The following is a 27,271-nucleotide window of genomic DNA, read 5'->3' on the forward strand; positions in this document are numbered from 1 at the left end:
CTTGGGTCCGAATATTCTTCTCAGGATCTTATTTTCAAATACTTTCAGTCTACGTTCATCCATTAGAGTAAGCGACCATGTTTCGGAACCATACAGTATATTAAATTCTAGAACTTTAAAAAAATAATCTAGTGGTATAATGAGCTGATTTGCTATGATATATGAAATGGGTGGATATTTCATAAGAAGGTTATTTACTTTCTGTACTATAATAATCCCGTAATATTATTGCAGAGATAGTTGTTAGTTACGTTTGTGTTATGATGCCACAATACAAAGTTTCCTGATATAAACAATGTTCTTTGAATAGTTTAGGCAGGCCTACTGGTATCTACATGATTGTATTAATATGGCACATCGACATAAGTACACATATTTCAGAAAATGTCTAGTAAATTTGTAAAACGTTGTTAACAACAGGAATAAAATAATTACAAATTATGCTTAATTTATATATTTCTATTCGAATTACTTGTGTGTTTGTAATGGTGGAAAGATTCAGTATGAGCTTCGTAGCTTCACACCAAGCAGTACATAACACTAGAAAAATGCAAAGTTGCATGCTCAACTTTCTCGATTTTTGAAACAAATTCCAGTATTACATAAAATACAGTAACAACCAGAACATGATAATATGTACTTCTGAAGACTAAAATTGAAAGAACAGAAACAAATCAATCATTATTTTCTGGATTATGATAAGAACTAAGTAAGAAATCGCATAAAATGTGGTGTAAAGTATCCCCATTGTACGGTAGTAAAATTATTTCTGCATATTACATGTAATACACATTTATCCGTGTTTGCCACTCGCAGTCTATTATTTGAATGTTATATTTTCATGCCAATTACGTACAAAACGGTACAGCACATTCTCGACTCTTTTCTTCTCTGCACTTATGACAACAGATGCAGAAAAAATAGTCAGTTCAAGAAAGAAAGAACTTAAGAGAAAGAACATTCATGCCGGATACCAATCCTTACATTAGTTCCATAGATTCAACTTGCTTCTGAGTTCTGGCCAACAAGGAGTAGGAATCAGTTGTGGCCATATTTTAAAATATCTTTTTACACTGCAACATGAATTCCATAATCTCTTCTTATAAATTTATTGCAAGTTTCCCAGGAGTAAAAGGATTCGAAGACACGAAAAAACGAAAGGAACCAATAGCTCAATAAATTTATGTGGAATGGACTGTCAAATGTGTCGAGCCTTTCTGTTCGTACGCGTACCAACACCAGACATAAGAAAAAGTAAATACTACCAGCTCCTTCTGTATTTCGGAGAAATTACTTTCGATGTACAGTTTTTTTCTTTTTCTCAGAGTTTATATAAAAAGTTAGTTTCATTCTATCTATGATAAGATAAAAGAACAGAAGAGGAGAAACTGTCGAAGTTCCATGTTTTTGCTAGTATTCTATTTATTTACCGGGAAGTAAACTGGGGCTTTCTATTTTGAAAGCCCATTGAGGTGCTTTATTTTCAAATACAATAAAATGTCTAAGTTTACATTGTCTCTTTTGGCTAATTCTGGGTCCAGTTTCCACGTATGAATATGGTCTTAGTGGATTGGTTTGTATTATTGAGAACCTAGAAGACAACTATTTTTATGAATGTTGCAAACCGCGATAGCGCTTTAAAAAATATTTTTGGATAATGATTCTTGGATATCACTCTTGGATAATCTCAGATAACTTAAAGCATGATAAAGCGGAAATGTCATTGCAAAGATGTAATGCAATATAATTTGAATCTTAAACTGCACTGCTTCTGATGTTAGAAAAAGCTATACCAGTATTCTTAAACTTCATAGTATAATGGACTGGATAATATACCAATGTATCTAATAATGTCATACTCAGATTATCTTGGACCTATGCTAGCATAAATATGCAATTAGTTGTCAAAATATTTTTTAAAAATCTAGCTAGTCACTGCAACACGTAATCTTCGTGAGCTAATATTACTAAACATTTGTGTACTGCAACTATCTAGTTTTAAGGCTGTGTCGAGTGACAGTGAGTAGTACGCGAGACAGTGTAGTACGGATTCGTGTGTGTAATCAGGCCATCGGTAGTTCAGTTTAGGAGATAGGCGATTTTCAAAGAGGAAAATTTTGGGTGCTCGGTAAATTTGAACTTGATTATTAAGGCTGGCAGTGTGTTAGATTGGAACCAGAGCAATAGTATCCAAGGTAATGACAGAAAAAATGTGGGAAGATATCATCAGAGAAGTGGAATAGCATTGGGAAACCAAGCCTAGATAAGAAGGATAGCCGAACATTGAAGAGGGTTGTCAAAAAGAAATATGGAGCTAAGGTGCCACGACTACCAGAGAACTCAATAAACATCCCAAACGACTTGTTTCTACAGCCATATGCGAGTAGAGTTTGACCCGAAAGGTGATTCATTATAAAGCATATAAAATGTACAAAATTTAATTATTTATCTTGTTAAAAGAGGTTATTAGTTAGTTATACTGGTTAACTAGTTAAATCCGTTGTAGAAAGAAAAAGCAGTCTGAATCAAATTGTAATCTAACGATAAAATACTTATAAAAATATTGAATATTAAAATTGTTATATATTTCAGTAAATAAATGTAAAAATAATATTTGCTCAATCTGTAAGCCCTATTTAGAAATCATACACTTGTCAAAGCAGGTCATACTACTCTGCCTAGAAAAGTGAAATTTGGGCAGATAATTTGTCACGAAAGCAAGAAATATGATTTTTTTTTTGAAATACATATTCTAAGGAATGGGATCTATTTTCTTGCCAGGAATAAAGTATTTAAGTTAGAGATTTGGAACTCTTTCTTAAAAATAACTGAGCACGAGTTTAAAGTTCTTTTATCATAAATCCGCTTTTAGAGGGGCAACTACTATAATATTTAAATTTTACTCTCCTTATTCAGAAAGTAGATAATGTAAGGATCTGCTTATGTTTGAAGTGTGAAATTTGGTATAATAACTATTTACTTCAAATAAGGGAATACATGTGTCAGAGTTTTCGAAAATTTCACTCGTAAGGAAGAAAGAGATTTCAGATTTCTGATTGTTTATTCTGAAAATATTTGACGTGAGTGCTTAAGTAGGAGGTGTGAAATTAGGTACTTCTCAATAAACACTTAATTAAAGATAATGGAATACATATTTTATGTTTACGAAAATTCTTTTCCTAAGAAGAAGGGTAATTTCTATAATATCCAACTTTGCTTTTCTTTATTCAGAAAATACCCAATGAGAGGATCTGTTTAAGCTGTAGATATGAAATTCAATGTATAAACTCAATTAAAAATAAGGGTATACATATTCTAGCGTTTTCGAAAATCTCGTTTTGAAACGGGAAATGAGTATATTTCCATAATATTAAATTTTTTAATTATGCCAAGAATCACTATTGTAAGGATATGAATAAATTGTGTAGATGTAAATTCGGTAATCAACTAAAAATAAAGAAATACGTGTTTTAGCATTTTTAAAAATTCCACTTCTACGGAAGAAAGGGGAAATTTATTTAATATTCCAATTTCCGATTCTTTATTCAGAAAATGCTCAATGTGATGATTCGTGTAAGTTGGAGATATGAAATTTGATACTGCATATAAACTCTTCATTAAAAAGAAGAAACTGTGTGTGTTCAAGAATTGGCGAAAATTTTGCTCCTTAAGGGCGAGTGGAAGCAATTTTTAATGTTCACTTCTTCAGCAAATGTCCACTATGAGGATTTACTTACTTGGAAGTGTGAAATTATGTATATAAATTCTTCATAAAATAATGGGCGAACACGTGTTACAGTGTTTTGGAAATTCGCAGTTCTAAACGGATTTTTTTTTAAAGTATGTTGTATTTGTTTTGCAGTCAGTTTACAGAGGACTAGCTCGGGAGAGTAATGCACCCGGAAGTAGAAACGAGAAACACATTTCTGATTGGTTGGCGTTATCCACTTCTTGCCACGTTTGCATTCAAATAGCAGACAACAAACTCTTGCTGCTTTCGGCCTCAGTGGGCTAGGGCTGTATGTTAGTAATAATAATCCTCATCTGGCGCAAGTTCAAACCCCACCCGAGGAAAGTTTTTTTATTTTTACATTTTTATAACACTTATTAAATTAAAATAATATGAAAAGAATACTTAAAAAACTGATTTATTTATTTTTATGCAGATAAGTAGTTGTAGTACTTATGCCCTTGTACTCCATGATATAGGGTCGTTTTGTTCCCCTTGTACTTCATGATATAAATTTTGTGACCAACTTAAAACAATTGGCTAGGATAGCGCGCAAAACAACTGTCTAGAGTAGCGCGCGGAAAAACGTACTTCCGGGAGTATTACTCTCCCGAGCTGGTCGTGTTTACAGCCGACTCGATGCGTCCCTGTTCGAGTCGGCTGTGGTCAGTTGCATGCATTTCCGTTTTCTGCCGGTAGATGTAGACTGTGTTCTCTGGCTTACAACTGTTTTGTCGAGAGGATTTCTCTTCTCTATTCGTATTGGCAGGGGGAGCATACTATTTTGTTTGAATAGGATGTGTCAGTGTGTGCCGTATAAATGGCTCCTTGTCGTTTCTCTTGGTTGGTTTAGCTTCTTTATTCAAAACAAGAAGAATATAAAAGGTACGGGACACTGCACTAAAATTTGTGACCCCGCGTAGAGTACTCGATTCGGTGCGATCGGTCCCGGGTTCGATTCCCGGTGGGGGTACTCGGTCGAAAATGTGTAAAAAGCTTTTTCAGGCCAGTCATCCTGAATGAGTTTTTTCTGGGTTTTCCTAATTCACACTAAGCAAGTGCTTGGGTAGTACCTAATTTATAGGTCCCAGGCCGCTCCCTTCTTTCCCTAATCCTTTCTTCCTTCCCTTTCCCCGGATAGAGTGCTCGCCGAGGGACGTCATCACTCATGTACGTGACGGGCTAAGTGGCCATAGATGCCGAAATTCCAGAAATCTAAATCCTAAATCCTGCACTAAACTTCCTCATTCCCATTCGTTAAGTAATGATATGCTCCGTCTCAAGAGGGTCATTTGGGGAGAGACCGCTCTCGGTTTGAGATTCACATGGTTTTTAATAATGTGTACACTGATAAGCTAATAAAACAACATGAAACTCTTATATCGGCGGACAAAGGCCATTCTAGGAAACTCTGAAATGGCGCTACTGCTATAGTTATTACAGAAATATTTACCTGCGAATTATGAACATAATCGCTGTAGTCGTATTTAAGAAAACCTTCTAAACAACAATTCACCCCAAAGAATACAACATCTAGTGTTGACTTTTAAGGAGTTTGGTTTACAGAAACTATTTCCGCGTATCCATTCGATCGGGAGACAAAACATCTCAAGAACTACTTGATGGGCCACCATCAATTTTGGCCAGGATGTAGAGGGGCCAAAGGTTAGGAATCGAACTCACTGATGTGATATTCAAACCGGAAATGATAGTAATCAACCATTTCCAGTTTTTAGCGTTGATTGATAAAAAGTAAAAGCAGTAATACATAGCGAAAAGCGGTTTTCTGCAATTAATTAAAAAGTCCCAAGAATATATTCAATCTTCACCCTAATCTCTTTAATAAAACCGGAAGTTGTAGAAATATACAATTTTCTGTTTCAATACTAAGTAAGAAAATATCACACCATAAAATCCTGATCCCTTCATTTAGTGTACACAGTATACTGTTACTTGCTTTAGGGATAAATGAAATAGGGTTCGTTATTTGCAGTGTACATCCTACGGATCGCAATTAGGGAAGTCAATAAAGGGACTATTTCCCAGCGACCAGACATAATGAAAAGAAATTACGTCTTGCGGAACATGGATGTTATGATAAAAAGGCCTTGTGTCCATCTTAAACACAAACTAATTACAACTTTCTTACAAGGCTGTTTATAATCCTTATTATAAATTAACTAGAAATGTTACAGTTTCGGAAGTATATCACTTCCTTCTTCAGACTACTACTCCAACTGAAATCATAAATAACATTCATCATTTATTATCTCTACCAATCAGGAATCACTTTGCATTAAAATTTAATATATATGTCCATTGTTGTGACAATTTTAAATTCTTAACAGACATAATACATTGTTAACAAATCTTTATATTTCTTTTAACATATTTCTTTTACCATATATTAACTAAAATAAGGAGTGATATATGAAGTACCGTGTGGGATGTGTGATAAGGTGTATGTAGGGAAAACCAAGAAGAGAATGCAAGAACGTTTAAAACAACATAAAGATGATGAAAGATTGAAGAGAGACACTAATGCCATTTACAAGCACGTCCATGAAACAGGCCACGAAGTAAACTGGGAAGGAGCAAAAATATTGGAATATGAAGGGAGACAATTGCTTAGAAAGTAGAAAGAAGCGAAGAGGATAGAAGAAGTTTACGATAAAGCTACGAACTTTAATAGTGGTTTGAATATTAATGAAGAGTGGGAGGACATTTTGAAAAGAGAAGAAAGAAGAAAGATAGAAAATAAGGACAATATAGGGTTAAATTTATTTATGTGTGTTTTTTCAGTATTCAGCTAGTTAATTAGTATTCAATATTCAGGTAGAAAATTTCAATATTTAGGTAGTTAATTAGTATTTATTTTAGTTAATATATGGTAAAAGAAATATAAAGACTTGTTAACAATATATTATGTATGTTAAAAATTTAAAATTGTCACAACAATGGACATATATATTAAATTTTAATGAAAAGTGATTCCTGATTGGTAGAGATAACAAATGATGTAATGTTATTTATGAATCCGGTTGGATTAGTACTCTGAAGAAGGAAGTGATATACTTCCGAAACTGTAAAATTTCTAGTTAATTTATAATAAAGATTATGGACAGCCTTGTAAGAAAGTTGTAATTAGTTTGTATCTTGCGGAAACAAGATATTTCTTAGTGTTTTCATTAATTCAACTACACTGAAACAGCGATTGTAATACAAATACGGAAACCTAAACAATTTTTGGAAAGGCCGAGTCCCTCAGCCTACACTCTCACACGATCGACTCCCATGATTAAACGTCAGAATTACTATCCCCATGATAGAAAAATAACGGTAAGGAAGTACTGAGTCTATGAGTATACTTCTGTAACTGTTTGAGTCAACGCAATGCACAATCTGTTTTAGTTTGCAATAATAGTCAGCAGTTATGATTGATTTTCGTACATTTTGCGTTTCGTTACGTTCCGCAACTTTTGCGAAGGCTAGTATGTAACAAAGTCTTATATCAAATGTAACCACCCAAGTCTAATTCAGGTATATTTTGTTCTCATTACATTGTAACCCTCTGTCAATTTGTCTGCATCAATTCGTTGTTGCAATGTAGTTTGGCATTGCCATGTCAACTCTGAAATATATCATCCGCTTTCGCAGAAATTAATTAATTTTGTTTTGTAAGAAATATTCCTACAAAATTAAACTAATGTCCAATCTTCAGACAAGAGAAATTATATTCAACTCTAGAAATCTAAAGATTGTTTTTTAAAACAACATGATAAAGGGTTCTAATAATAGACTTATCTGCCGACAAAGCAGTGGAAACAATTTCTTATTGTGACATTCATAGATAGCCTGATTCGTTCGTAAATAGTAAATTGTTGACTTCAGATGAAATCAAAGCCACATTCCTGTTTCTTTCTTGTTCTTTATACCTTTATTGTACATTTTATTTTTCCAGTTTTCAGATATTCTAGTTTGAAACAAAGCGTTTTCTTCGATCTTTGTTTATCTCGTTTCTCGATGACAAAATCAATGCTAAAATTATATTTTCTTAATACTGGAAGTCATTCATTGTACTGAGATACATTGTAAAAATCTTTTAAAGCTAAATCCCAAGCTTCCATTAAATGCTGCCAGCAAATGAGATTGCTTCAGTAATATTAAATTTTAAACGAGATGTATTTTCTATAACCTAACTACAGGCGCTAAATATTTGCTTATTAATCCCTTCCTCACATCGTGAACTTAATATTATCATTCTTTTTATCTTCTATGTTATTTCGTGGTGTCAATGCATATGGACTTTCTTTTTTATCTTTATAGACCTATTTATTATTCAGTTAGAAATATCCCATAGCATATTCATCTTAAAGTCCCATCCCTTTCTGGATCAGTCATTTTGCTCTGAAACTGTTCTTATTATCCTTACTTATGTAATACATTGGTTTCATACTGAAGCTTCGTATATGAATATATGCTCAAATATTAAACGATTATTTATCACATTAATGTCATTGACTAGCAACGGATGTTATGAATTGTGTGGTCAGAGGTATACGCAGCTTTTAGATTCATATTATTTCAGGTTTTTGTTTACACCTCTTAATAGTAAACCACAATACCTTATTTTTGCATAATACCTTATTCAAGGGGAATTAAAACCCTGAAACCTTCCTTGTACGCCACTGTATGTAATAATCATTGATAAGTGCGGTAACTAGTATCATAGCATTATTTCATTGAAGAACAAGTCTATGCGAAGGTTTCTCTCTAAGTTTGAAATCTTCAGAATTCAAATTACAATAATTCAGAGAGAGCCAGCCTATCAGGTCGGAACTCAGTGACTATATACCGTAGGTGCTAAGGGACAAGGATAACATTATTGAAGAGCAGAACAAGTCTATGCAAAGGTTTTTTCTAAGTTTGAAATCTTCTGAATTCTAATTACAATAATTCCAGGAGAACCAGCCTACCATGTCAGAAATCGGGTGTTCAGCTAGAGTATTCCTAAATTCCATTATAAACGCAATATTGACGCCCATTATGAGCCATGTTGAAAATATGGATATCTATTGTAAATAAAGATCAATGTTTCAGTTATTTCTTACACAAACATACAATTTATCAAGACTAATTTCATAGATTTCATAAAGTTATTAAACTAATACACTACGTATTGTTCGGAAAAAACAACGCTTAAATCTTTCCAAAAGAAATATAAACTGTAAAGTACATAGAGTTATCGTGTACTCAATATACTTAATACTATATTAGTAATTAAGGGCATTAAACATGATTAAGAATTAGGGTAATTGTGCTTTATTGGAAATACATCGCCATAATGAGAAAAGTAGAATAAAAACTAGGAAACAAAAAATAAATTAACCTAATAGTGATGTAGAAATGTATTGTTAGTTTAGACATTAATATCGATGAAATAATTCTTATAATTATTCAGGAGCAAAATAATGTCTTTTTTGCGTGATGTATTTTCTTATTTGCTTTCTTTTGTAGCAGTACTGATATAAAACATGCAATAGAGATGTTAACGTGTTATAAAATAACTGCTTCGCTAAAATGCAAGAGGCGGTAATAGTAAACTTTGTCAACCAAGCCAATGTATCATTAGAATTGTTATTTCATTTTTATTTATTTATTGCTTAAGGTATGTAAATTCACTGTAACTACTAATTTAATAGCAACATAATCCAACTTTAATAAAATTGAAATTTTAAACACAATCCTGATATTTTTCATTCAATTTCCTACCTTATAGTCTAACTTACTACCATCTATCAACAGTGACACTCATACGTAGATTTTTTATTTTCAAACTTGATTGTGAAATATTAATTTGAATTCTTTCAACTTTTGAATTGTCTCTATTTTTTTTATAATTGCGACGACTCACGTAAATGTTGCAACCTATTCGAGAAAATTTAGATTCTGTTGCACATAACTCTGCTAATTTTAGTAATTCATCGAGAACTAGCAAATCAGGCAGTGAAAACTAATTTTACTTTAAACAAGCTTAAATTATGGAAATATTTTCAAATTATATGAATAAATTATATAAACATATTTATAATTTATGAAACAAAAAATATGTTGATTTAAATTGAAATAAAATTCTAGAATTTCATTCTTCTCGGTCGTAGCTTGGGTATCAAACGAAAATTCAGTTAGAGAAAAGCGAGCTTTTATTCTTCGACTTGGTAGACGCTCTCGTTTGAAATTCTATTGTTGGTTAAGTAATAGTCACAATTAAAGTATAGTGCCGGACAGAAGTCTTTGATCGGGTAATGGCGACTGCTTTGAAACAAATGCAGAGTATGAGAATTAAAGCTGTCATATCTGTAGTTTACTGTGGGGATGAAACAAACTTGTGAACCAAAGGTTTAAGAACAACTCAAGTTATTAATATAAACTATGCCAAAGATCATTGACTAATATCATGATAAAAGAAATACGAAAGAAGTTTTGAAACGAAGAAATATAATGTAAACCTTTGTAAGCGGAGGCAAAGAGACCTACCGTAAGCACACTAAAGACAAATCACTTAATGCGTACTGATCGTGGTTCAGTGGTCAAGGCGCTCGACTAGTAGTCTAGAGGTACTCAGATCGAAGTCATGTCCGGCACGTATTATTATTCTTTTACTTTAGGATTTTTGGTGGCGATCGATCGGCGATGATACACTTTTTTATTTTCAGATTTCGAATGCTGGGATGTTTCATGACCTATCAAATCTTCGAGAATAATAACAGTAATAACAATAATCTAAAAATAATAATAAATACTTCGTAGAAGATTAAAAGTTAGGAGCTTATTATCGCTCAGGTCATACCATTACAAGCAGAAACATGACGTTTGGCAAGAATATTTCGGTTTTGTTTAATATTCCCCACGAGAAGAGGAATTTCTCATCTTGATTCTAAAAAAGGGAAACAAAATCAGGACGAAAATTAACATTGTACATTCGAGACGGGGAAAGGCTAACTGAAATTATCGTCTCGCTTTGGAGATGAGAATCGAGACGATACGAAAAGCATTGTAAACATTTCTCGTCTTATCTCGATTCTCAAAATAGTGTATGTCAATTCCTGAAGTAACAATTGCTTTGTAGACTGAATTGCTATTTTGTTACTTTGTATTTCAGAGCTCATTTAACTATGGTCTGTGTATGTATTTTTGCAGCAAAAGTTTTATAATTACCTTCCCATATCCTAGAAGTTAGTTTATATGCCTTACTGTTCAATGATATTCAGTTATTTTTATTGCAGTTATTTTTCTTAAAACGTACAGTACAATACTTTCTATATAAAACTTTAGTGGAACTCTTTCGTTTAAAATTTGGGTAGTTGCAGATATGCCTCTTGCAGGTACGGATCCCCTCTCCGGAATCAAAACTTTTCTGTACGTTTTGCCTAAGTTGAGGGCAACTTTCAAAATTTTAATACCATTTAAACGGTTTTTGAATTTAATGGTACCACCCAGCTCTCGCCCAGTGGACATTGTACTGAACAAACGCCTTTTGTGTAGGTTTTCTCGGGATTCTGCTTCCTCTCACTTTCTCTATTCCAATATTTCATTCATTCTCATCAAGTCCTCTTTAGCTTAGCCGGCATAACCATTACTTAAAAACAAATTTTCTTAGGTTTCTTGTGAGTTCAGTGGCCCTACTTTCTACATGAAATTTTTCCTGGAAAGGTTTTGTCTAACATTTAGCTACTTGTAAAGACGTGCGCACAGGTTATGTCCTGGTGGTCCCGACTATCTTGTAATTTTTGCTTAATGTTAGAGGCGGCTTTACAGATTTTAATAAAATCTGTCCTCATACGGAATTTGTCTTCTTTTTATTATGACCATTATTGTTGCTGTTACTGTATTATTATTATTATTATTATTATTATTATTATTATTATTATTATTATTATTATTATTATTATTATTATTATTTCTGTATTATTATTATTATTATTATTATTATTATTATTACTGAATGTTTGAGACCTCTATATTACATCCTATTCCAATGCTAATAAGTATTCGGAAGTAGATTTGAAATTGATTTGAACGTTGTCTAGGATTAATTGACTGAGGAGATACTTTGAAAGGAAAAGAGGAGGGAAAAATGTGTCAGCTCCAGGACAATATGAAAATGGAAACATCAGATGCCTTAAGAGAAACTAAGTAGATTTGTCTTCACCAAGATACATAGTAACGTCCTTTCTTTGGGGAACAGACTTTGGGTTGTATATGCGTTACATTGATATTTTAACCAAATATACATACAAATATAAAATAGAACAGTTCCTATTTACAAATTTTTGTTGAACGGATATATGGAAGTTGGAAATGGCGAACGAAAAATATTATTATTATTTCTAGTAATTGTGGATGAAGTTGGAAACAATTCCAAAATGAAACAATTCAGACATATTTATGATCCATAATAGGCCCTAAGGATGACCCTTATATATTCATGAATTGTTTGCTAAACACGTTACATTCTCAGAGAGTACGAATCAATATACTAGACATGTGGCGTCCTGTTGTTAGTATTTCCTCTGTGAAGGAAGTCGTTTAAACTCTAACTTGTAAGACCGAGAGAAACTGAAAATGTTTCATGTTATTGTACATAAGAAGTATGAACATTGTGAATGATAAAAATTTCCTTAATTAGTTCAGCGAGAATCGAACCAACACCCCTAAATTACGAATAGTATGCTCAAGCCGCTATCCTAATACTGCTCTATTAAGTAATAGTTAAAAACACTTGTGTATAAAGCAAATTGCACACGTTTACGATTCCAATATTTTATTAACGATGAAACACTCTGATTTCGGTCATGATAAAATACTATCGTCCAGTGAATTCAATTTTAAAGTTAAAAGAAGACTACAAAGACGCAAGGACATGAAGAAGAAAGCGGTGTTAAGAGTAATTCGAAATCTTAACTCGAACCTGGTGCCTCACATGAGTTTTTTTCTGATTCACCGAAAGTATCTTCGTAACTTGTCTCTATTATACTCGGTCATACTGGTTTTACAGTTATTTACAGTAACCGTGAAAGAGACACGAATACAGATACATCGAGACATTTAAACTTTCAAAGGCTCTCCCACCGGGAATCGAACCCAGGAACCCGACCACTGAAATATGGATATGAAAAGTATCGAAAGATGTGCAAATGGTTTCGTTTTAGGGTAAGCTATTATGATTATGCTGTTTCACATTTGAATGGAATTACGAATCCTCATGTTTATTTCTCTATATATTTTTGTGAGAACACATTAATGAGCAATAGAAAATGCAATTGTTTTTCGGTTCGGATTGGTTTGCGTTAACCTTTTGCAAAAGAAATGAAATAAAATCTTTGAGTTTAATGTCGCACGATTATGCCTGTTGAGGAAAACCAGATTAAAGCAAGTGAATTATGATGGACGAATTGGTGGAATGAGAAAGTGGGAGGAAACGGGAGAGTTCCGAGAAAACTGGCGAGAACGATGTTGTCCGTCTGAAGATTACGTGCCTTGGTATCGAACCAGACACCCCAGCATCAGATAGTAATACGATAGAAGGCATTTCCGTATGAGGACAGATTGTATTAAAATCTGTAAGGTCTCATCTAATATTAGGCAAAAATTTACAAAACAGTCAAGACCATCAGGACACCCTCTGCGTACGTCCATACAAGTAGCCAAATGTAAAACGAAACCTTTCCACTCAAATTTCATATAGAAAGTAGGGCCACTGAACTCACAAGAGCCCTAAGAAAATTTGTTTTTAAGTAATAGTTACTCCGGATAAGCTAAAGAAGACTCGATGAGATGAATGAAATATTGGAATAGAGAAAGTGGGAAGAAGCAGAATTCCGAGAAAACCTACACAAAAGGCGTTTGTTCAGCACAATGCCCACTGGAAGAGAGCTGGGTGGAACCATTAAACTCAAAAAACATTTAATATATAATAATAATAATGGTATTAAAATTTTGAAAGTTGCCCTTAACTTAGGCAAAACCTAGAGAAAAGTTTTCATTTCGGGGAGGGGATAAACGAATGTGTTCCACTAAAGTTTCATGTAGAAAGTATTGCACTCTACGTTTTAGGGAAAATAACCGTAATAAAAATAACTGAATATCATTGAACAGTAAGGCATATAATAAACTAACTTCTAGAATATGGGAAGGTAATTATAAAACCTTTGCTGCAAAAATACATATACAGACCACAGTTAAACGAGCTCTGAAATACAAAGTAACAAAATAGCAATTCAGTCTACAGAGCAATTCTTACTTCAGGAATGGACATACACTATTTTGAGAATCGAGATAAGACGAGAAATGTTTACAAAACTTTTCGTATCGTCTCGATTCTCGTCTCCTAAAGCGAGACAATAATTTGAGTTAGCCTTGCCCCGTCTCGAATGTACAATGTTAATTTTCGTCCTGATTTTGTTTCCCTTTTTTAGAATCAAGATGAGAAATTCCTCTTGTCGTAGGCAATATTAAACAAAACCGAAATATTCTTGCCAAATGTCATGTTTCTGCTTGTAATGGTATGACCTGAGCGATAATAAGCTCCTAACTTTTAATCTTCTACGAAGTATTTATTATTATTTTTAGATTATTGTTATTACTGTTATTATTCTCGAAGATTTGATAGGTCATGAAACATCCCAGCATTCGAAATCTGAAAATAAAAAAATGTATCATCGCCGATCGATCACCACCAAAAATCCTAAAGTAAAATAATAATAATACGTGCCGGACATGACTTCGATCTGAGTACCTCTAGACTACTGGTCGAGCGCCTTGACCACTAAACCACGATCAGTACGCATTAAGTGATTTGTCTTTAGTGTGCTTACGGTAGGTCTCTTTGCCTCCGCTTACAAAGGTTTACATTATATTTCTTCGTTTCAAAACTTCTTTCGTATTTCTTTTATCATGATATTAGTCAATGATTTTTGGCATAGTTTATATTAATAACTTGAGTTGTTCTCAAACCTTTGGTTCACAAGTTTGTTTCATCCCCACACCAAGCTACAGATATGACAGCTGTAATTCTCATACTCTGCATTTGTTTCAAAGCAGTCGCCATTACCCGATCAAAGACTTCTGTCCGGCACTATACTTTAATTGGGACTATTACTTAACCAACAATAGAATTTCAAACGAGAGCGTCTACCAAGTCAAAGAATAAAAGCTAGCTACTCTCTAACTGAATTTTCGTTTGATACCCAAGCTACGACAGAGAAGAATGAGAAATATTTTTAAAATATGTGAACGCACAGTGCTTTGTTACAGAATTTTGGGAATCAACTATAACCTTTGCTAGCACATCTCGAAATAATGTCCTATGTACGACATCTTGTAGACATGAGAGAAGTGATACAAGACATACACTATTTCCTTCCTCTTAGTTATACTCAGTTTCTCTTCTGAATTACTTATCTTTTTTCTTACTATTAATCTGTGTTAAATAATCGATTTGGCTACAAAAACATCCAAATCTGCTTTAAAAATCTGTGTGTTACTGGATCTTAAGTTCTTTCATGAAGTATAATTTATGTATTTCTCTGAGCTGCTTTCCATGTTTTGTTAAAATATGGGGTGTTTCAAAACATCACCAGGGGCGGATCCAGGATGGGCGATAGGGCGAAGACCCCATTCCAGAAGAGGAAACTTTCTTATTTCATATATATAAATAAAACCATCCCAAAGTTTGGAGCCCTTAAAAGTAGCAGTATGACAACCCACTGCCCCCCCACCATAAGTCGGTCTTGGATCCGCCCCTGCCTAGAATGTTTGGGAGGTGATTCCTGACACCAAGATAAGACAAAAAGTATAGACCAAACTGAGTGCACAAATGCTTGCTTTCGGAGTTACAGGCTGCCGAAATAATGAAAAAATGAACTTTAAATATCCATAGCTCCAACGCTATGGGCACTACCGTAGTCTGGTCAAGACTTCACTTACGAACTAGTAAGTCCCCTATCCAAATATTCATGTTTCAGAATCCTGCATAGAGATAGTAGGTGAGTACTTCAAATTATACGCTGCACAGTGGGGCGAAAACGCAAAAAGCTGGCCAAAAGTAAAAAAACGAAAGTTAGTAATATAGGAATTTTTTTATGTAGTTGGCTAGAGTGATGTTAGAAGGGCCCAAATCCATAAATAGAATAGGGTTTTTACTTTATTCCGACTCCCTTAGCCACTCTTTAAGTAGACCCGTCAGCAGGTCAAATTCGTAGAGAAGAATAGAAGAATTGTGACGTCCGTTGAAACGGTTGTAACTTTCGAACGCATTCATAGTTTTTAAATCTGTAAAGTTTTCCTATATCGTACTGGTAAGTAGAATAAGTGTATGAAGTGAAAAATTAATAATAATGATGTAATAATTTATAATTTGAATCGCAAGTCAGGCAAAATTTTCACATTGTTTATATATTTTATTAACTTAAAGCATTGAAAACATTATGTGCACCATCGTGCACCGCGTTCATATTTTGTAGAATGGTAGTCTGAATATTAATTAATGCTGTCGACAAAAACGTAGCTGCCAAAACGTGCCAATTACGAAGCGTGTTGATGTTAATGATTGTCATTTAATGTTACAGTGACAAGCCGTTGCAGTTATCATAACCGAATGAAATACCAATAATTTGTGTTATTTAAGTAATAATACATTTTTAATAAATAAGAACATAAGTAACAAGTAATTGTTCATCAAAATATGTGAGAAAAGTGAATGTTGCTGAAGATACATTGTGAAAATTACAAAGTATGTTGACATTCTTTTTATTCCGCCATTTTGGATCCGCCATTTTGTTTCTTTTCAACTTTCGTTGCAGAATCGTAATCAGCAACCTCAATAACCCCTTTATCGCCACTTTTGAGAACATTTCTACGACTTTTACGACTTTCGCAAATTGTATTTCGCCATTTTGGATCCGCCATTTTGTTTTTCCAACTTTAGTTGCAGAATCGTAATCAGCAACCTCAATAACCCCTTAATACTAAATTTCATTCAATTTGAATATAGTTATATTTTGGCCAGATTTTTGCGTTTTCGCCCCACTGTGCGCTGGTATCCAACCTCCCTGTATAAAAATTGTTGCGTGAGTACCTTAGGATTCCGAAACATGGATTTTTGGATAGAACACATGTTAGTCCCTAAGTGAAGTCTTGACCCGACTACGGTAGGTAAAATAGGTTTGGAACTATGGACCTTTAAAGTTCAATTTTTCACGTTTTCGGTAACCTACAGTTATAACTCCGAAATGAATCATTTGTATACTCAGGTTGGTCTATATTTTTTGTCTTATCTTGTTGTGAGGAATCACCTTCCAAACGTTGTTGTTGGTGTTGTTCTGAAACACCCTGCATATATACGATAGATATAGGGGTACAAACATTCAAATTATAAATAGTTGCAGTCGTATGTAGGAGAGCCTACCACATAAATTTGAATAAAGTTGAAATAATAATATACTATATCCCCATATTCATATGCAAATTAAAATAAAATCTTAATATTCATGTGTAAAATGAGTTTATTTATATATCGATACGTAAATTAGTCAGAGTAAAACTCTGCATTTTATGGGGGTCCAGAACCTGTGGAAGCCACGCGTGGGTGCGCCCCTTACTAGAAGAAATTAATTAGTCAAGAAAAAAGATCGTGGATAAAAATTATATAGGCCTTCATTCTATAGTGGATTATCGATGATTGTTGATGATATACTTCTATTCTCAAAGAGATTTTATTGTTCCCAAAATGGTTGAAGTACAAATTTTCTCTAAGGCAGCAAACGAATCAACAAATTATATCTTTTTTCTCTAGAAATCACGGATATGAGTATTCTTGAGGAATTCCAACTCGCTAAGTCTAAAAATTATGTCAAATTCCTCCCCTTCACGTAACACTTTTTACCCATAGGATGCCCCCAAAATGAAGTTATATCATATACTTGATATTTATCCTTACATTTGGTGTTCAGGAAAAGTTATCTTAAAGTAAACTGTTGTACTGAGTAAAAAATTTAACTGGAAATTAAGTTCAGATAGCATCATTTAACGATACTGTAAGATTTTTAGTGGTTAGCTAAAAGGTCAAAATCGAAATAAAAATAAAATTTTAAATATACATGTATTTTATACTTTTCGCAATACAGCTATTTATTTAAGTTGAAGAACAGTATATTAATGTAACTCTTAGATTAGAAAATAAGAGATAATAAGTGCTATTTTTACGTTATACGGGGTGTTTTACAAGTCACACAAGCAAAGAATTTAATAATTGTTCACTAAACTGCAAGACAGAAATAGCACAATGGGTTTTGAGTCTGGTTTTCTTAAAAGATGAAATGAGTCTTGCAAATGATAAGATGTGAAGAGCATCATATTCATAAATATGTATACTCCTATACGAATAGACATATTACAAATATATTACTATATATAATATAGGTATAATGCAGATAATACTACGAAGATGGAGAAAAGTGCAGCTGAAAATATTTTTTGTGTTCTACATGGCCAGGAAATGCAGAACAAAAGCTTTTAATTGATGTGTAACACAGATGTATATAAACAGTATGTTTTATTGTCATTATAAGATTGTATCTAAGTGAAAACACCCGAAACTTCACATCAATTTTTCAACAATATATAGCAATATCACACTAACTAGGTAGTTATGCAAACCATCAAAAAACCATATAGTTGGAAGTCTCGAAGAAAATGATGGGTTTATTTTGAGCTGCACTAGTCATGCTATATTTAGTCACGAGTTGTCACTGGTAGAGGATGATTTGGAGGGAAGGAAGAAAAAATATCTCACGAATTCCTGACGTTAGAAAGACATAACTCGACATCATGTATAAACTTCTCATTAAAAGTAACTGAATGCATATTTGAAAGTTCTCGAAAATTGCTCTTCTAAGGGGGAAAGGAGAAATTTCTATATTTCATAATCATAGAATGCAGAATGTGACGATTCGATAAGCAGGAGGTGTGAAATGAAGAATGTAAATTCTTAATTTAAGAAAGAGGAATATATAGTTGAGCGTTATCGAAAATTACACTCCTACGAAGGTGGTGGGAGAGAAGTTACGGGCAATTTCTATAATATTAAAATTTGCAATTTATTCAGAAAATGTCCAATGTGAGAATGTGCTTTAGTTGGTGTGAAATATAGGAAATTGCAAATGAAGGAACACGTGTTTCAGGGATTCCAGAAACTTGGAAATTGCCTTCCACTAGAAATGGAGTGGAAGGCAATTTCTTTAACAGTAAAATTTTTGATTACTTACTCAGAAAGTGCCCAAATGTGAGGAGGATCCCCTTAAAGGTATGAAAATTTGTACATAAATTCTTAGTTTTAAATGATTGAAAACGTATGATTGAAAAAGGAGAAACGGGAGACAGGTTGTACAGTATTCAAATTTTCGATTTTGTATTTATAAAACTTTACTCTTTCCGTGCAAAGGACAGGTACCTCCGCTAGTTAATAATAATAATACGATTATGACATTTGAGGCTTATTTTTGTGTAATACTTTATGAAAAGAATGTTAACAATGCATACCTAATCTCTCTCACACACACACTCACGCACACTACGTAGATATAAGAATAGTAGATAACCTGAGAGTGCCTTTTTCCTTGCTTGCTCCAACTCCAGCTCCAGCCATTTCTTCTGTTCTTCCAGTTGTTTGTTGACGGCCAACTGCGCTTCCAGTCTCACACGCCATTCGTTCTCCTCGGAGTCGCCTGACACAGCTGACATCCAAAAGAACAAAAAAGTGCAGTGCAAATATTTACAAAGTTTTATTTAATGAATGAGTTAACAAGAGAAGATATGTTTGCATGTTTCAAACAAAACTGAAAAATTCTACGAAAAGAATCCGAGAGATACACGGTGCTATCATACACACTCTTTGATGACGCTTGTGTCAATATAATTAGACACATTTGGCTGACTACAAGTTTACTTTACTCAAAATAAATAGCCGCTACTTAGGTGTGCCATTTTACGCTTCTTTTCTCACTTCATTATGATCTCTTTGCACACTTTTAATCTTACTCAACTATGAGTTCTAATGAAATACACAGGTACACAGGCTAAACTTCAGCAACAACTGTGTCTTTAGTATAGAATATCTTATATTAAAAACACTTTAGAGCACGTTCAGACATTATCAATTGGATGCACTTAAATTCACAGCTTACTCACCGTACACCATACACAAAAGAGCAAACCTAGCATTTATGGAAAATGACGGTTATTGGTAAAAGCGTCGCTGTGGCTTCCTAAATTCACTGATTTAGTCTTCATGAGTTAGAGGTCTGCACAAGCCGGAATTTTTAGCCCGAGCCTGACCCAAGTCCGAAATATGTTTTAGGCTTTATGCCCGAGCCCGACCCGAGCTTGTGTGATAATAAAATGAGCTCGAAAAAAGCCCGAATTACAGAAACTTAATAATTAACGTAAAATTGTATTTTTTATTTTCAACAATTTTAGAAGTAGAATTTTGCAGTTTAAAAGCTTACATGATCGAGGGAGAATAACCAAATAAAGGTTATCGTTTACATATACTAACTAGGCTATATGCATTCTCTAAAGAAAATGGTCACTTATATCAATTCCGTTTCCCTTAGGCTCGGTGTATAATTGTGGGACGTTAAACTAAATATCTCATTTAATTTCATTTATATAAATTCTCATGAAATGGGAGCATGAATACTCCAAATATTTAAAACAAATTGTCAATGTTTGCAAATTCTTATACAAATAAATGTATACTGAATTCACTCAGATAGTCCTCAAAGTAGTCACTACCAATTGTTGTGAAGAAAAAGAACGAAATCCACACTCTGGCTGTTCAAACTTCCTCTCACAGATACGCTAAGCATGTTTATTACTGTTACTTTTAGTTTTTCTCTCCACTACACAATTAGCTTTACTCTCAACTGCACAATAATAATCAGATTTTTAGTGTGGGAGTCTCAAGTTACAAATTTTGAGGTGCTTTGAAAGTTCTTCAGAAAGAACGATACAATAAATATTGTAGTACAGTATATTTACAAAGTTAATACCGAAAATGCCCGCGAAATAAGGTTATATATTTAAAAGTTTAAGGCCCGAACCCGTGCAGACCTCTATCAAGAGTAACGGTATCCTGACAATACTACGAGTTCTTTTTCCACCACATCTATCTCGTTTACTCCCTCTTTTACACAACCTATGCGATCCATCCTGATTATAATTGTCATAACTAGGCCAGTTAAAAACGTTTTTTGGACTTTGCAATTCATGTACTCAACACTCTCCCTCTGCACTTTTGCTTTCCTTGGTTGTAGAAGGTTTTCATTCTAAAGAATCTGAGTTAACTTCCGATTCGCAATGGAACGAAGATATAAGAACAGAAATTTCCAGGTTACACCTAGGATCGAACCTGGGTCTCCGAGTTGTAAAACAAACATTTTAATGAATGCGTTACTGCATTTCCTTTCAAGGCACAAAGCATGTAATTTCTTAGAAGGTAAAAAATACTACTGTTCATGGAAATGGCATTTGGTGATCTGCACGGTGATATTTGTTTAATTAAATTTTAATAAAATAGCATTGTTGAAGCTACAGTTCATCCTCGCTTTCCACTCCAACCATCCACAAAAAATTTGTACAAAAGGAATAGGGATTTCTACATCTTACATCAGGTTGACAACTAAAATTAAGACACTAATAAATGTTTTGTAGCGTTTCTCAGATTCATCCACTATTAATTTGAACTTTTAAGCTCTTCTTTTGAGCATCATACGTAAGTTCGCCACCTACTGATAGCTACGATCCATCGGACGCTCTGTATGCACATCACTAAGCCCATAGATGACCATGCGAAAACTCTCCAAATCATAATGGAACCATATATATGATTTTTAAAGTAACTGATATTTAATGTGTGATAAAGAAACGATTCAAATTATGATTTATATTGAGTTGAGTTGATTTTAGTTTAGTGTCCCTTTCAGCAGCGGGGCTATATGAGACGTGGACATATTGATTAACGTGGTATCCGAACAACATGAGCTCCGCCGGGAATCGAATCTGGGTCTCCCACGCTCCGATTTATATTGATTATCGTATTACCGTAAATAAGGTCTCGACCTATTATAAAATTCAGTACCAGACTGTTTGTATGCTAACTTCATATCAATCCGTCGAACTACCTCGTAGCTTAGGAATGGGCGGACATATTGTTTTGATTGCTCTATGTATATAAAGATTTCTACAATTTGTTTCGATAAAAAGAATTTACTTGATCAAAAATATTTCGTAAAACTACGACTTACGAGTTACTTCTTAGTTTATAATTTTTTAAAACATAGGAATTTGAAGTTCCAATATTATCACATTAAAGCTGGATAAATTTAGAAACGAATGGTATCTGAGATACATAGCGTGGGTTTCATTCCCGGTGGGAGGTGATGTGTTTCAGGGTATACGGACAAAATCTCGCGGCCGAAACATCGCCGCCCAAAATCTCGCCTGCCAAAACCTCGCGGGACAAAATCTCGCCGGGCCAAAACCTCGTGTGACCAAAACCTCGCCGCCCAAAACCTCGCGGGACAAAATCTCGCCGGGCCAAAACCTCGCGTGGCCAAAACCTCGCCGCCCAAAACCTCGCGGGACAAAATCTCGCCGGGCCAAAACCTCGCGTGGCCAAAACCTCGCCGCCCAATACCTCGCGGGACAAAATCTCGCCGGGCCAAAACCTCGTCGCCCAAAATCTCGCCGTGCCAAAACCTCGCCGCGAATGAAACTTTTCTTTAAAATTTACCCAATGTGTTTCCTAATATGCAATTCCACATTACAAATAATAATAATAATAATAATAACAATAATAATAATAATAATAATAATAATAATAATAATAATAATAATAATAATAATAATAATAATAATAAGAAGAAGAAGAAGAAGATACAAAACATCGTGTGCGTGGGCTTTCTCGGGTTATTCCCGTTTCCTCCCACTTTCTTTATTCGATCATTTCCTTCATCCTGGTCATCTACGTCTCCTTTAACCTATAGGACATAATCAAGGGACGTCGTAAAAACTCATATATTGTTTCATATTTTCATAAATATTGTTAGATTTTTGTTAAAATTTTAAGTTTTTGGATGTTCCAAAGTTCACGAAACTAACCTCGTTAGTTGTCATTACTTTCCTTATGCAGACTTTCTTTCCCTATAACCAGTTTAAAAAGATCCTGTCGCCCTACCTTCACATTGAAATCCTCTAACACAGAAATAGAATTTTCATATGGTATAGCGGGACTTGGTCATATACCCGTAATACTTCTTCTGAAACAGCGTCTTTTATACCGTCATCCTTATCATCTGTTGGAACATTTACATTTTGGTCAGGCGAGATTTTGGGTATAGCGATATTTTGGGGCGCGAGGTTTTGGCCCGGCGAGATTTTGGCCCACGAGGTTTTGGGTGGCGAGGTTTTGGCCAGGCGAGGTTTTGGCCCCGCGAGATTTTGGCCCGCGAGGTTTTGGGCGGCGAGGTTTTGGCCAGGCGAGGTTTTGGCCCGGCGAGATTTTGTCCCGCGAGGTTTTGGGCGGCGAGGTTTTGGCCAGGCGAGGTTTCGGCCTGGCGAGATTTTGGGCCGCGAGGTTTTGGGAGGCGAGGTTTTGACCAGGCGAGGTTTTGGTCCGCGAGGTTGTCGCCGCGAGGTTCTGGCCGCGAGGTTTTGTACCCAAACCTTGTTTCAGATTTCATGTTAAGCTGTAGGTCCACGTCTCATGTAGCCTTGGTGCTAAGCTGAACTTTAAATTCCAAGTCAACGAACCATATCGTCTCTTGTCGAGTCTTGTATTATCTGTCAAACAATTATATGCATACTTTCCACGGGGTAGTATCTTGTGTCTTGCTGCTATCGATGTCATAAAAATAAAATACAACACATTACCCCACATCATTTTGTCAGTAGTTTCCTATCTGCTGATCAGTTAGAACAGTATTCCTGGACACCGTAGTGAAAAATGTATTTGTTTCTTCATGCATTGTACGAAAAACACAAAGAGTGAACGGAATTAAAACGAAACAAGGGGAAATATCAATGTGATGTAAAGTGCTTTGACTCTCTTGACAAATCACTCAATGTATCGCTTTCCTAATAAGAAGTCTTCATGATGTCTCCCCGCTGGTCTACTGGCTAGCAGGTGCACGTTTAGTGTAGGGGGTCCCGGGTTTGATTCCCGGTGGGGTGCTTTTGGAATTTTAACTGTGCTCGATGTTTCTGTGTTCGTGTCTCTGTCGTTCTAGGTTATTGGAAAAAACGAGTAACAATCGAGAAAAATAAGTAAAAACCTAGTAATAAGTAGTTAAGCAAGTTAAAAAATAGTGTAATAGGTGAAAATGTGGACTTAAGTTCATGGGGTCCTCGGATCGATTCCTGTTGGAAACATATATTTTATTTTCTTTACAACAATAATTTTTTAAAAATTTTCCGGTCATATGAGAAAAGAAAACTGTGTAGAAACACATTTCACTATGGTATTCACATGCAAGGTTCATAAAGCATTAAAGGAACGATACAAATTACATATAATGAGCGAACATAAATCTAGTCACAAGGACGATTTTATTCAAGGTTCACCTCACCTTCCTATCTAAAAGGAAACCTGGGTTACATTCTCGGCGGGAGCTCACGTGTTTCGAATTCCATTTTAATCAATAGGTTCAGAGCCGATTTTAACCCCCCTGGCGCCCTAAGCACTTCAAATTGTTATGCGCCCCCCTAATTCCAGAGCACCCCTCTTCTAGTTATTACCTTGCCAGTTTTGGTTCGGGAGAGATTTCCCCTTAACTCTCTTACTCTTTTCACTTTCTTTGTTTCTGTTCTTTGGAGACTCTTTTCATTACCCATCACTTATGGTCCCGCCATCTCCCGGACTGGCAACCGGTAGCCGTAAGGAAAAAATAGTGGTATAGTTTGGCCACTCTTGTTCATTTCTTCCTTACGGCATCACGGACCATCCACCCACCCTTTTGTAAATTAATACAATAAATTAATGAAATCGTTTACAATTACAGACTGTAATTGCAAACGATTTCATTAATTTACTGTACAAATTTACAAAAAAATGGTGGATGGTCCGTGGTATAAATCTCTATTTTCAATTAACGAAAGTAAAATTATACATATCGCTTTTACATTAGCCACTGAGATCTATTTGTTTGTAACCAGGTAGCTCAACCGGAACGGAAATGACGTTTTCTACACCGGAGTATTTGAATTTTTCTCTATTTTCGCCCTCCAATTTTTTGCGCCTCCGAACCTTTTTCGCCCAATGCACGTGCCTCACATGCCTAATCAGAAAAGAAGCCCTGAATAGGTCCCGTGTAATATAGCCTAGTTGCTGAAAGGGACGTTAAACTCAAATTCAACTCAACCAATCTAGAAGAAGGGTAAAATAAAATTAATTACTGCTAGCAGCTAACAGATATTTATACTCCATTTCTTGTTGGCGAAAAGGGGGCGCGGTGGCTCAGTGGTAGAGCGTTCACTTCCGGTGCTCGGGGTCCCTGGTTCGATCCCAGCTCGCGCCGTGTTGATTTTCTGGTGAACAAACACCGTGCTCGTGGGTTTTCTCGGGATTCTCCCGTTTTCTCCCACTTTCTTCATTCCACCATTTCACTCATTTCTCATTATCACCGTCTCCTTTAGCCTAACCGGCATAGGCGTAGGACGTAAAACTTAAAGATAAATTTTGTTGTCGTAAAATAAATCCATAAATGCGACAATATTATTACGTTCATGTGTAAACCTAAAAAGCATCTGACATTAAGTATATCTCTTCAGTTTCTATTACTAGCTTTAACTATGTGACTTTCTCTTTCCTTCTTTTGTCATTGTAATAATAGTAATAATCTTGTTCACCGTAACCATATGCTGGTGACCAATATGGATATTTTAAATTTTTTCTCTACCTTTGGAGAGTTGTTTTCTCTACATAAAGTCTCTTCTTCGGAACTGCATCTAGATATTCTATCCTTGATCTTCAACTTCCTGGTTTTCCTTCTGCTTTCCCTCTATCAACACGGTGAAACAATCGGAGTGCCGAATAAGATGGCCAAGCATGCTGTTTCCTCTTTTTCCTATTATCTTCATGACCTATCGTCCTTCATTAGCTTCCTTTAGTATGTCTTCATTCCTTTTCCTTTCGGTTCATGATATGCGCAGCATTATGCGCCAACACCACATTTCAAATGCTTCTAGCTTGGATATTTCAGCTTTTCTCAATGTTCACCTCTCTGATCCGTAAAGCGCCACACTCCATACCAGGGTCTAATAATTCGTTTTCGAACGTCCAACAACACATTTCTTGATGTTAGCAGTCCTCTTTTTCTATTGAATACTTGTTTAGCCTGCGCTATTCTGGAACTCTTTTTCACTTCTTCCGTCCGAGTATATTAGACTTCCTAAATAGGGGAACGTCTTAGCGTATTCGATTTTCTCTTCATCTAGCCATACGTTTGCCTTTCTTGTCCTGCTCTTGTGTACTTTATCACTTTGGTTTTGTTCTTATTTATCTTAATTTTGCTTGTTTTTTTCCAGTTGGTCGTTCACGTTTGAAAGTGCTTCCTGTAAGTCCTTTAGTTCTCCACTATCAGTACTATGTCATCAGCGACCCGTATTGTGCTGAAATAGCCGTATCGGGGGCTATTTACTTTTACACCTTTCTTGTTTTTATCAAAGAACTCTTTCATAGGATCCTCTATATAGACGTTGAACAGGAGAGGACGTTGCCACATCCTTGCCTTAGATCGTTCGCACACGGCAACGATAATCTCAATGGAAACGCCGATATTGTCGGCGATGGAATCTACTTCAATGTACTCAAATCGTAGCTTGCACACGCACCGACATTATCGGCCGATCTTCCGACACGGCAAATGTTGGAAAAGCCCCCGATATTGCTAACGATATTACCGACACCAGTTTTGTTAGGGGTAATGCTTTCCTATCGAGCTTTGCACACGACAACGATAATATCGGTAGAATCGCCAGTAATTCCTATATTCTAAATCCTATACAAATGATAAGTTATGGTTTAAATACTGCTACTTACATTACCAGAAAAAATAGAACTAAATTGTTTTTCCTTGTAGGAGAAATGAAAATACGTTAGTTTGTTTTAGTTTTGGCGTTCCACGTTTATGCCAGGGCGGCTGAAAGAGACGTGGACATAATGATTATAGCAGAATCCAAACCATTTTGGTCATTTACATGTACTCATACTGGGAATCAAACCCAGAACCAGGCGAACCGAATGCAGTGTAAGATCATTACGCTCAATTCTTTCTCTTCTAGTCAAGTACAAAGTTATTAACAAAGGGCACAGATGTTAAACTACGAAGTTTCGGGGAAGAGCGAACCCTACGGACCCTCCGCTCGCAAGTGCGCCCCGGTCAGTCACATTTACTCTTCTATATAATAGTCCACATCAAATAA

The 27,271-nt window shown here is 35.1% G+C and overlaps 1 protein-coding gene across 2 annotated transcripts in view; it reads right to left on the reverse strand.

The window, feature by feature from the left end:
• Positions 1-27,271, reverse strand: part of LOC145662668 (uncharacterized) — a 148,590-nt gene that overhangs the window by 62,666 nt on the left and 58,653 nt on the right. For both annotated transcript variants that reach the window (XM_081728470.1, XM_081728469.1), the window contains exon 3: positions 19,390-19,524. In XM_081728470.1, the coding sequence (XP_081584596.1) occupies positions 19,390-19,524 (135 nt within the window). The remainder of the gene's footprint in view (positions 1-19,389; positions 19,525-27,271) is intronic.

The sequence above is a fragment of the Thermobia domestica genome, chromosome 10 (assembly GCF_964235325.1).
Source record: "Thermobia domestica chromosome 10, izTheDome1.hap1.1, whole genome shotgun sequence".
In the NCBI taxonomy this organism is placed as follows: domain Eukaryota; kingdom Metazoa; phylum Arthropoda; class Insecta; order Zygentoma; family Lepismatidae; genus Thermobia; species Thermobia domestica.